The sequence below is a fragment of the Oryx dammah genome, unplaced genomic scaffold, assembly GCF_014754425.2.
Source record: "Oryx dammah isolate SB20612 unplaced genomic scaffold, SCBI_Odam_1.1 HiC_scaffold_5, whole genome shotgun sequence".
NCBI classification, from domain to species: domain Eukaryota; kingdom Metazoa; phylum Chordata; class Mammalia; order Artiodactyla; family Bovidae; genus Oryx; species Oryx dammah.
In genome coordinates, this window is record NW_024070189.1 from 36444292 (window position 1) to 36457215 (window position 12924).

At 38.3% G+C, this 12924-nt stretch overlaps 1 protein-coding gene across 2 annotated transcripts in view; it reads right to left on the reverse strand.

The window, feature by feature from the left end:
• Window positions 1-7944: 7944 nt before the first annotated feature.
• Window positions 7945-12924, reverse strand: part of GABRG2 (gamma-aminobutyric acid type A receptor subunit gamma2) — a 127793-nt gene continuing 122813 nt past the window's right edge. The window contains exons 9-10 of one of the 2 annotated variants that reach the window (XM_040239464.1): window positions 11788-11811; window positions 7945-10373 (exon numbers count right to left, since the gene is read on the reverse strand). In XM_040239464.1, coding sequence (XP_040095398.1) covers window positions 10098-10373; window positions 11788-11811 — 300 coding nt within the window. In that variant the 3' untranslated portion in view covers window positions 7945-10097. The remainder of the gene's footprint in view (window positions 10374-11787; window positions 11812-12924) is intronic. The other variant, XM_040239465.1, reaches the window with a different exon arrangement.

Sequence of the window (12924 nt, forward strand, 5' to 3'; positions counted from 1 at the left end):
TTCTGTTCAGGAGGGTTAAAATCTGGTCCTAATGAGGACCTACTTTCTCCCATAACTTTCAAAGGAGTGAGGACTTTGCTCAGTGAGGCAGTCATAGTCTTATACATGGCTGGACACTAGGCTCAAAGAGCCTGTTGAATTTATCTGGTCTCCAAATGGTTCAACTGTAATCACTTTCAGTTAAGTCATATCAATTAAGTTTTAATTGTCCTCTAGTCACTTTGTTTATATAAATAAGACTCTGGTTTTGCTATTTTTAGCCCTGAACTCAGAATTGTATCCTTGGGTTCACACTGACTCAGAAGCCTTGCTGTTTTAAAACTGAGCAATAGCAAATGAGAAATACTGGATCAGAAGGTCCACTCTCTGTAGAACATCTCCAGGCTGCTTTGGACTGCAAATCACTGCCTGACTTGGCATCCTTGCCATGGGGCTCACCATAGGGCCATGGCTATTAACCCACATTAACTCCCAGAAAGCAGTTTTCTGAAGGCATTTGCTTGATGGTTGTAAAGTCAGTTGGAAAGTTATTTGTGCTGAATAGAATACATGGTATAAAATATATCAGTTCAGTTCAGTTCAGTCACTCAGTCATGTCTGACTCTTTGCCACCCCATGAATCGCAGCACACCAGGCCTCCCTGTCCATCACCAACTCCCAGAGTTCACTCAGACTCACGTCCATCGAGTCCGTGATGCCATCCAGCCATCTCATCCTCTGTCGTCCCCTTCTCCTCCTGCCCTCAATCCCTCCCAGCATCAGAGTCTTTTCCAATGAGTCAACTCTTCGCATGAGGTGGCCAAAGTACTGGAGTTTCAGCTTTAGCATCATTCCTTCCAAAGAAATCCTAGGGTTGATCTCCTTCAGAATGGACTGGTTGGATCTCCTTGCAGTCCAAGGGACTCTCAAGAGTCTTCTCCAACACCACAGTTCAAAAGCATCAATTCTTTGGTGCTCAGCCTTCTTCACAGTCCAACTCTCACATCCATACATGACCACAGGAAAAACCATAGCCTTGACTATGCGGATCTTAGTTGGCAAAGTAATGTCTCTGCTTTTGAATATACTATCTAGGTTGGTCATAACTTTTCTTCCAAGGAGTAAGCGTCTTTTAATTTCATGGCTGCAGTCACCATCTGCAGGGATTTTGGAGCCCCCAAAAATAAAGTCTGACACTGTTTCTACTGTTTCCCCATCTATTTCCCATGAAGTGATGGGACCAGATGCCATGATCTTCGTTTTCTGAATGTTGAGCTTTAACACAACTTTTTCACTCTCTTTCACTTTCATTAAGAGGCTTTTTAGTTCCTCTTCACTTTCCATAAGGGTGGTGTCATCTGCATATCTGAGGTTATTGATATTTCTCCCGGCAATCTTGATTCCAGCTTGTGTTTCTTCCAACCCAGCGTTTCTCATGATATACTCTGCATATAAGTTAAATAAGCAGGGTGACAATATACAGCCTTGATGTACTCTTTTTCCTACTTGGAACCAGTCTGTCGTTCCATGTCCAGTTTTAACTGTTGCTTCCTGATCTGCATACAGATTTCTCAAGAGGCAGGTTAGGTGGTCTGGTATTCCCATCTCTTTCAGAATTTTCCACAGTTTATTGTGATCCACACAGTCAAAGGCTTTGGCATAGTCAGTAAAGCAGAAATAGATGTTTTTCTGGAACTCTCTTGCTTTTTCCATGATCCAGTGGCTGTTGGCAATTTGATCTCTGGTTCCTTTGCCTTTTCTAAAACCAGCTTGAACATCAGGGAGTTCATGGTTCACGTACTACTGAAGCCTGGCTTGGAGAATTTTGAGCATTACTTTACTAGCATGTGAGATGAATGAAATTGTGCGGTAGTTTGAGCGTTCTTTTGCATTGCCTTTCTTTGGAATTGGAATGAAAACTGACCTTTTCCAGTCCTGTGGCCACTGCTGAGTTTTCCAAATTTGCTGGCATATTGAGTGCAGCACTTTCACAGCATCATCTTTCAAGATTTGAAACAGCTCAACTGGAATTCCATCACGTCCACTAGCTTTGTTCATAGTGATGCTTTCTAAGGCCCACTTGACTTCACATTCCAAGATGTCTGACTCTAGATTAGTGATCACATCATCATGATTATCTTGGTTGTGAAGATCTTTTTTGTACAGTTCTTCCGTGTATTCTTGCCACCTCTTCTTAATATCTTCTGCTTCTGTTATATATTCTGAAAATATATAGGTCTCTAGAATTCCTGTGATTAAAAGGAATCTCTGTGATTCCTTTTAATGATTACTTTTTTCATGCAATAGAAACCATTGAAATGACACAAATATCACCTTTATCATCAGAGAATTATGATAACTAGTATACAAAACAAAGAGACTATGCTATTCTGTGCTACTTTGGGGAGCAATTTTCTGGATAATTTCCATCCATTCCTCTAGACTGACTTTCTACCCTCCCATTATGCAGTATGCCCCAGTGAGGCTAACCTCTGTTGCCCACACTATCTGGGTGGGTTTCCTTGTCTTCCACTATCTATTTGCTTTGACCAACTGATCAAATAACAGGCTGCTTTATGAAGGAGAAGAGAGAATTCTGGGTAATTATCCTCATCCTCCCTCTCTGTCTGAGCACTATTGGCAATGGCTGTATCATTTGTCCAAAGTCACAGCTCCTTTTGGCTTGTTCTGCAGCATGTTCTGGTTCTCATTATGGCTCCTTCCTCTTTTTAGGACTAGAGAGGTATGATAGGCAGAATAATTGTCCCCCAAATATGCTCATGTTCTAATCCTCAGAATCTGTGAATGAATGTACCTTATTTGGTTAAAAAAAAGAAAGCAGGGTGGGTGGGGGGAGTTGGTTTGTAGATGGGGTTAAGTCAAGGATTTGGAGATGAATAGATTTAAATTTTCCAGGATTGTTGGGTGCTGTTATTTGGGCTTCCCTGGTGGCTCAAACAGTAAAGCATCTGCCTGCAATGAGGGAGACCTGGGTTCGATCCCTGGGTTGGGAAGATCCCCTGGAGAAGGAAATGGCCATCCACCCCAGTATTCTTGTCTGGATAATTCCAAGGACAGAGGAGCCTCGTAGGCTACATTCTATGGGGTCACAAAGAGTCAGACATGACTGAGCCACTAACACCAAGTGACAATGTTATCTCAGTGGTTCTTGCAGGTCAGAGTTCAGAGCTAGAACAGGACATGTGAGGAAGGAAACAGGTTGTACTGATGTGATTGCTATCTTTGAAGATGGAAGATGGCCCACTAGCCAAGAAGTGCAGGAAGCCTCTAGAAACTTGAAAAGCAAAGAGCATGTTCTCCCTTAGAGTATCCAGCAAAAACTCAGCTTAGAAGACACTTCTGTTTTAGCCAGTGAGACTTCCACCGTTCAGAGGTGATGATGAATTTGTGCTGTCGTTAAGTCCCTAAGTTTGTGGTTATCTGATACGGGAGCAATAGGACACTAATTCAGATGGTAATGATGGACATGAGTTTGAGCAGGCTCCGGGAGTTGGTGATGGACAGGGAAGCCTAGCATGCTGCAGTCTGTGGGGTCACAAAGAATCGTACATGACTGAGCGACTGAACAGAACTGAATGACTTTCCACGCCTGATTGACCCATGGTACCACCGCATCCTTTTATTGGTGGATCTTAACCTTGCCCATAACCTTGCCAATAACTCCTCCATTCATTTTTCTTTACTTATCTCTCTGAGTATACCTTCTGGTATCTGCTAGGACTCTCTTGAATGCTTATGCCTTTATATTCAGCAAAGCCAATTGTTGGCATTTGTTCTATGTAAATTCTGGGAACAATATATAGTATCTGAGATATATGTAGATATTGATTATAGAATTATTTATAACAACAAAAATAAACAGAATAGGGACTGGCTAAATAAATTGTAATATAGATGTATGATATAATCATAGAATGCCAGAAAATATTTGTTAATTCATGCCTAATGTATGAAAAATCAGGCTACAAAACATATCTATTGTGTATTTTTACCTATGCCTCTATGTACCTATTGTATTTATCTATCTGTTTAAATACATAAAGAAAACTGAAAAAGGAGAAAAAGATAAATGATGCTTTTAGAGGTTAACTCTTGCTAGTGGATAAAGGATAACATTTCTTTTCTTTGTGCATTTTCATATTTTTCAAAATTTCTACAAGGCTTTCCTTAGTAGCCAGAAAGAAAGCTTTAAAGCAGTAATGGGTCCTTCTCACACATGGTGGAATGCTTTGTATTACAGAGGAAATCTCTATTTCACTCTCAGTTAGAACAGTTTCTTCTATCTACAACTACTTGCATTCTTATCTGACTCCTCTATCATATTATGGACATTTTGATGCAGACCATGTCCTGAAATGTATCTTGTCCTATATCACAGTGACCTGAGTGAGGCTTGCAATATACATTTATTGAAAGCTTTATATTGAATTGCAGTAGATGTTTAATCAAAACTTCTTTGATGGGGCACTTATTTTCAGACCCATAAAAATTACATATAACAGAAAGAAAAACCTATGAGGCAAATTTGCATAGCAGGGAGATAGATGGAAGATAAACAACCTGATTTAAGATGCAAATGGATAGTGAATTATTTATATCATATTCTTGTCACAGAATTGTTCGTTTAAAATGTGTTTACTAAGAGGATTAGATGAATTTAAGTGCTTAGCTGAGATAAATATTAGGATTAGACTATTCAAAAATCTCATCAAGTACTGGAAGGGATGAAAAAAAAAATAGCCTATTATACTTTAGTCAGACTGGAAAGACTTCTTGAACCAGGGAGAATATTTAATTAGTGACTCTTCAGTATGTTGAGCTGAAAAAGGTATTCTAGGAATATGGCACTATTTTAGAAACCGCTCAAGGAGGGAATAGGACAGATGTGCCAAGATATCTACACGGAGATATGGCAGAGTTTCAGCTCAGTTCAGTTGCTCAGTCGTGTCCGACTCTTTGCGACCCCATGAATCGCAGCACGCCAGGCCTCCCTGTCCATCACCATCTCCAGGAGTTCACTCAGACTCATGTCCGTCGAGTCCGTGATGCCATCCAGCCATCTCATCCTCTGTCGTCCCCTTCTCCTCCTGCCCTCAATCCCTCCCAGCATCAGAGTCTTTTCCAATGAGTCAACTCTTCGCATGAGGTGGCCAAAGTACTGGAGTTTCAGCTTTAGCATCATTCCTTCCAAAGAAATCCCAGGGTTGATCTCCTTCAGAATGGACCGGTTGGATCTCCTTGCAATCCAAGGGACTCTTAAGAGTCTTCTCCAACACCACAGTTCAAAAGCATCAATTCTTCAGCGCTCAGCCTTCTTCACAGTCCAACTCTCACATCCATACATGACCACAGGAAAAACCATAGCCTTGACTAGACGGACCTTAGTCGGCAAAGTAATGTCTCTGCTTTTGAATATGCTATCTAGGTTGGTCATAACTTTTCTTGCAGAGTTTAGGAGAGTCTAAATAGTAGATGGTAATCAATAATATCATACCATAATAAACAGCAGAGGAGTGATAGAATTAAGACATGTCAGGAAAAGGAACTAAAATTGGAAGATCTTCAGATGTGACTTAAAATCTCTATTCTTGGTCCAGTGACATTTTTCTTTTTTTTTATGGGCAGAGCACTCAGTAGTGATTAATGAGTCCTCATGTTTATTTCACTAAGGATTTTTGAAACAGCTACAAAACAATGTATTTGATTTATATCACAAAAATACTATATTAAGAGAACTACATATTTATTTATGTTACACATGTTTATTTAACAATTTTTTGAGGGATTTAAATATTTTAAGGGAAATCATGTTTAATTTTCAAAACGTATCAATGTTTATCTCTTCATACATATCACATATAGTGATTTAAATAATATACTGTTCCACATGAGAGTAGTCCTCTGTTAACACTTAGCTCTATAATTTTCTTTATGTACGTGAATTTCCCAAATATGGGATGATAATAATACCGCATTCCCACAAAGCAGAACAGTGTAGTAATTAACTTCATAAATGACAATCATTATTCTTAAGCCAAGTAGACTACGAGCCTCATGCTCTTTGTTTTATGATATTTCATATCTGTGCTAAAGAAAATTACTAAAAATCCAATAACTCCTTAGTATTACTTCAGTCACTCCTTGTAAAAGAAACTGAGGTAGAGAAATGTTGAATATTAAGTCTTGACAGGTCTAGGATTTGAACCTGTGTAATCTGGAGTAAGAGTGTCTGCTTTTCCATTTTGTTTCAAAAACAATAATAAGGGAAAAGTTTAAAAAAATCCCAAATAGAGAAAAATAAAATCACAGCTAGATTTTGTAATTGGTATCTAACCTCAGACCACGTATTAATAGAGTACTCCTACCACTTTTCTGATACAGTGGAAAGAATGAGCTGGTAGAGACAAGATATAAGAAACTCTGGTTTTCTCTTCTTCCATGCCCAGAGGAAAAAAAGGGCAACTCTGTCTGAGTCTAGAGCTTTTCAGATTCTTTGAGATCCCTTCTTTCAAGCAGAATTCTGAAAGCAGTGAATAACACTGGAAAGTGACTAGAAATAGAAGGAAATAAATGTAAAATCCATCAACTGAACTCTGTTGCTACATATTTTAAAATTTGTCTCATTGCAATTAAAATGAAGTCAAGATCAAAAAAGAAGGCATCTTCAAATTTGACAGATCTTAAAGCATGAAGAGGAAGATAATATATTCCAGATTTGACATCCTAAAACACTGTGAGGGTCAGTAGAAAGAGTAATGCCTGGGTGGCTGTCCCATGTTTGCCATTAACTGGCTGTGTGACCTTTGGCAACTCAGTGAGCATTAAAATTATATAGTAGAGCTATCGGTATAGGTCATTCTTTCTTTCTTCTACATGTTAAACAAAAATCCATAGTGACAAGGCATAGAGTTAGCAGTTTTTGACATAATCCCCAATGACCACATCATTTGGCTAAATGTAATTTGACCTTCGTTAGAGACAAAAAGCATTGCTACTAGTCAGAATAATACTGAGACTTTAAAAAGGGGATGGAAGCTAAAAATAAAGGCATTGAGTTAGACAGGAAACAAGACCAAAATGAAAACTTATTTTTTTATGTGTCTGGAAGGTGAGAAATAGATGTTTAAATTGGATGCAGGAAGACATGAGGGGCCAAGAGAATGGTAGCAAAGGAAGGTTAGGGTAGCTCGGTTTATAAAGGATATAAACTGTTTATAAACTGTTCTGAGGAATTCAGAGGACTTAAAACAAAAATGTGATATTGTCTCTGGAGCATGGCTCCCTATATTTTTAATTTGAGGGGGTGGTTACAGAGACAGGTTCTTTGGCTTTGAAAATAATCTAATATGTGACATTTTTCAATAAAGACTTGGATTGTCAGCCTGTAGTATAAAGAACGATTTGCAGTTCAGTTACTCTTTCAAAATGAAACATCACGCTACAGGGCCTCAATTAAGACATATTTGAACGGTGCCAGATGCTGTTAGCTGATTTGATGGCAGTGGGAGGAGCCCAGCAGCAGAGCACTGGTGTCACCCATGGGGAGCCTGATTACACCTAATTCATAGCTGGTAAAATGGAGGCTTATAAAGGCTGACCTGACAATTGTGAAACAGCTGGTCTCTGGCAGAGCTGGGATCCCAGTGATGGCTGACACCAGTGTCCCTCTTGTTCGCCTCACCAAAGCTTTAGGCACAGAAGTCTTGAGCTACTCCTTCATGCCATTTCTTTATGTCTCTACTCCACACTCCAAAAACCATCTCTTAATTTCTTTGAAGTGAGTATCATGCAAAACATGATCACACTGCTCACAACTAAAATGTACATAAAGGGAAGGCAGTGTTGGGGAGTGAGACAGAGAAGAGGGATCAGAGAAGAGACAAACAGAAAGTGAAGCTTGTCTCTTTTAAGACAAACAAGTCCAACCAACGACTGACCTGATGCCATGGCTTAGAATGCAGCATTTTTATTGTAAAAGTCCACATATTAGGCAGTTCCCTTCATGAAAAGGTTTTCCTATACATAGACCGGGAGCAGCTGATAATTAAGAATCAGATTATATATAATACATATTTATGTTGCCAATACTATGCACACATTGGAAAGCTAGCTTTTTTTCTTGAATGTCCCCATTAATGGAATACATTTCAAGTTGACAATAATAACATGTTTCTTGTCATTGAAAATTTGCCAACAACTCTCCCAAAAAGTCAACATTTAATATGTTAACAATTCAAAACAAGAAAATAATTCTATTTACACCTGGTTGAGGTTATATACTACAGCACTGATACAGTAAAGGTTTGTAAATTTGGCAGCTATATGTATTTCAAGATTCATCCAGATGACCTGATGATGACTTTACATGGTTTTCTATTAACAATGACACTTTCTCTTCTTTTCTCCTCTTGGTAGCTTATCTGTAGCTATGATTGAATTCTGACTTAAATAAATGATTGCCAAAAGGCAGAACTGATGAAGGACACCATTTTAGAAAAATAGGAATTCAGGATGAGTACATGAAAATGGAGGTCAACTCATCAAGTTTGAAGCCGGGGATAGCCACTCCATGTGAGTACAGTATGGTCCAATGAGGACACACTCATGGGCTTGACCTCCTTGTGAGTCTTTCGGGTTTCTTTAATTTTGTAAATGTAAACTTCAGTACATTTTGCTTTCCACAGAACAAAGGATACTACATTTGAACACCAGTCAGGTATGCCTCCTGTTGTGCCTGTCTATGTCCTCGGTGAAAAAGTAGGGGGTCAGGACTGACTCACCCCCAGACCTGGAACCATACTACACAGATTCAACTATGCCCTGGTAGACTCACTTCTGTACAGAAATATAGGACGTAAATATTGTTCTAAAAGGAATGTGGTCTTGGCCTACAGTAAATGTGTAATAATGAACAAACATAGTCAAAGTTCTTTGGATCCTTCTGTTTACTTCTACAAGATCAAATAGCACTGGACAATGCCTGTGTGAAAAGATGAATCACTGGTTCCAGACCAGTTCAGGAGGCTTTACCAGAGGCATCCAAAGCCAGTTCACTTCAAACCACATTCACAGGCACCAGCTATGTGCCGAGCACTCTACGTGGTGCTGAGGACCCAAAGGAGAGATGACAAGGATTCTGCCCACAAGGCACTCACAGTCACTAGAAGCAGATCTTGAGCGTAAGTTCTGTGATGACCTATTATCCTAAAAAGAAGAAAAAGTAGCAAGCACATACATTTATTTGCTTTATACTCTATGAAATTGGGCATATTTCGAGGTGGCAAATGTCAATTATCCAGTCTGTATTTTACTTAGTGTTGTAATACGTCTTACAAGGAAAAAAAAAAAAAAACAAGATGTTTGAATCTTCATGCGTGAGGGAGAAGATTCGTCTCTCTTGTTCCAAACCCAAATCCATATAATTACATTCATGATTCATTTAGAGCCCAAAGACACAGAATAAAAGACAAGATGATGTTAACTTCAGTCCACTTGTTTCAGCTCTAGAGATGCATGCATTAAACTTGAAGCATTCTATGTTACTGAAATATTTACATCATTGTACATGTGATGTGGAGGAAGTTTCCTTCATATCTTGGAATGGAGATATAATAGATTTCTAGTCTAGGTTCCTATATTTAAAGCAGGTTGTGATTTTTCTCAAATTAGGGAGATATCCTTTGGGAATCAAATTTACCACAACTTGATCCCAGAACAGAGGGTACACTTTTGGGTCTTTTGCATCTAATTGTATTTTGAATTCAGGAAGGATAACACCATTGTAAATAATAATGGCTTTCACAATTGCAATTGTTGTAGCTGAAAGAAAAGCTTGTTTTGTTTCAATGTTCTTGCTCTAATTTCACTTTGCCTTGCAGGTTTTGAGACACAGCAAACATTATACTTCAAATTACACTTACCATAGGAGAGTTGGGTGCAAACAATATGACATGAATACAATTTACCAGGCTGGAACACAGAAACAAATTCAAAGCATGGTAAACTACACAGGGGATTATGTAAATAGACTCAGAAAGGACATCTTCTTTTCAAGGGATTTAGTGAGTAAGACCCACATCAGTAACACCCATACCTCTTCACAGGTAAAGGTAGGAGACCCAATAAACCAGATTGAACAAGCAGAAAGCAGTGGGGAAGAAGATCCGCGCATAGGAGTCCATCTTGGCAATACGGATATGTATCCTCCCGTGTCTCCAAGCCCCTGTTCGGCAGTCTTCAAAACAGCAGAAAAAACTGGCACAGTCCTTGCCATCCAGACACTCATACCCATATTCTTCATCTCTCTCTTGAAGGTGTGTGGCATTGTTCATTTGAATGGTTGCTGATCGTGGGCGGATGTCAATTGTAGGGGCCTGAGATGGAGTAGGGAAGGAGAGGGATCAGAGTTAGTTTTACCTGATAAATCCCAGACCATGTCTCCACAATGTCCCCAGTGTGCAAATGATGAATCTGAAAATGAGTACTCAGGGAATTGCTATGACATCATGATCTACAATGGTGAAATTGAACTTAGAAGGATAGCAGTTGCAGATTTCAAATTTTGAGCTTAAGCAGTGCAGCTGAAAATAATACCACCAAGCTAATAAGCTATAGCAAGAAGATTGAACACCAAAAGAACTCAAAGTTTGAAGATTTAAATCAAACAACTACATGGAATCTTATTCTAGTAAGTATTACATGTGAGGTTGGTTACATGAAGGCATTTAATGGTGTTGCATGTGAGTAGGATAGAGAAATAAAAATGAGTCGATTGTGAAATCAAATTTTGTGTACATGCTTATCTATATAGGCAAATAGTAAACCCCATTACACTGAGCAAATGTGTTAAAACACTTTTAACAGAAAATGTTAAGCTATATATAAATACAGAAGCTTCCTGAGTTTATACCACAATGGTAGGGCTTATACTTTAAAGTAATATAGTACTTTGCCTAACATCACCCTTTAGAAGCTTCCGAATGTCAGCAATATTAAATTAAACTACATGTGAGTGAACTTTTTTAAATGTTACTAGCTGTCAAACTCTCTTGAGGATCTGAGAAGAAACTAGTACCAATTAATTAAATGTTAATCTAATCTTTGCTGCTGCACCAATTATAAAATTGCTAGAAAATTCAATTTATTTAATGTTAATTTGGTAAGTTAGTTTTAGGAATGATATACATGCAAACTCTATTGTCTCTGAATCAGCTATCAGAAAGTTCAGCTGAGAATAGAAATCTCATTGAATATTGTATGATAGAGCCAAAAGGCCCCTGGATAACCCTGGAAGGAAGGGATGCATGTTTTAATTTAAAGCATTTCAAAGACAGTATCATTTTTATAGAGCCAACCGGCAGAGTTCAGGCCAATGGAGATTTTTATATGTACTTATTGAAAAGCAATCCTTTTTTGAATTAGGACTTACAGAGTTAAATTTTAGGACATAAATGGAACTTGGTAGGTACAACCAGTGAAACTGGATTCCATTTTTATCTTCAAAGAGAGGGTAAGTCTTGGCTTTGATGTTTAATGAGGCCCACTTCACTAATGACATCTCATAGAGCTTAGAGATTTTTAGTCTCATGTTAGGTCAAAACCTCTGAATTAATGTAGGGTTGCTGAATCAACTCTAAAACTCTAAAGAACTTTCTCCATCTTAAATGTGTTATCTCTAGTAGAATGCTTAAATGTCTATTCATAAAAAATAAATAAAACACCATGTAAGCATTAATAGTTAGATCCAGCAGTGGCATGCAGTGAATTTCCATTCCAAAAACATTATACCTTGAAGGAAAACATCCGAAGAAGCTTTGGGTTTGTAGACAGAAAAGAGAATCGCATTTTTTTAATTAAAAGAAGGGAAAAAGGAAAAAAAAAAAAGAGAGACAAAATAAGATAAATTAAAAATACATTTTGAAAACATAGCAAGTGAAATGAACTGAAATTATAAACACAGAAGGACAGTTCTGAGCTTAGAATAAAGTATATGCCTAATTTGGAAAATGAAATTTTGGTGATTCCTAGTGAAATCTTTGATAAATTAATCTACAATGATCTAACTGCAAAATTCAGTGCTGCCCACTTGTAAGGAAGCTTTGTTGCCTATTTGTCCTGTATAGAAATGCTGATTTTATTTTCTGATTATCATTAAGGAGGCCTTAACTAGGAGAGTGTTGACATAATGAACCCAAGAACATCTTAAATGGGAAAGTGAAATTTTAGCTTCTCAGTCACAACTTGGACTCTAGCTAGTTCTGATAAATCATCTAATTCCCTTAGAAGGGAAAGAGTTCTTGGGTAATTTCATTTTTGCAGTTTCTTCAATTCCCTTTCTCCTCTGTCACCTTTTCTGCTATCCTCAGGACCAGGACCCTGATCTAAGGAATCCAAGTGTTTCTATCTCTGCAACAAAATTCACTCTGCAATAGAAGGGGCCAAAGGGCTTTCCCCACTGTCAGTTTTCACTCCCTTGTTACTGCTGGCAGGTAATAATGCTGCATGGTGATAGAATCATCTTCTGGGGGGAAAATGAAATGGCAAGTGAAGAAAGGGGGGAAAATAAAAAACAACACGACAAGGAAAATAAACTAAGGATAGAAAAGATGCAAAGGTAAAGAGAGGCCATACAGAAAAAGAAGGGGCTGCACAAAGTGTAGTGATTGGAAATTGAAGCTAAGCCTTTCTTTTACAGTAATCATCAAGAATAATGATGTATCTTTCTTTACCTGTTATAATGTTTTACAGTCAAATAAACATGTGCCATTTGTCAAATTTCACCTGGGTTTCTGGAGATGCATCAGGATTCAGGCTAGAATCAGCTAGAATCAGTGGTTATAATTCAGCTCCCCAAAGTCCATGGGTCAGAAAGCTAGCCACTGTCATGGCCCTCACCAGGAAAGGCTATAAATTCAGGAGGGTGGG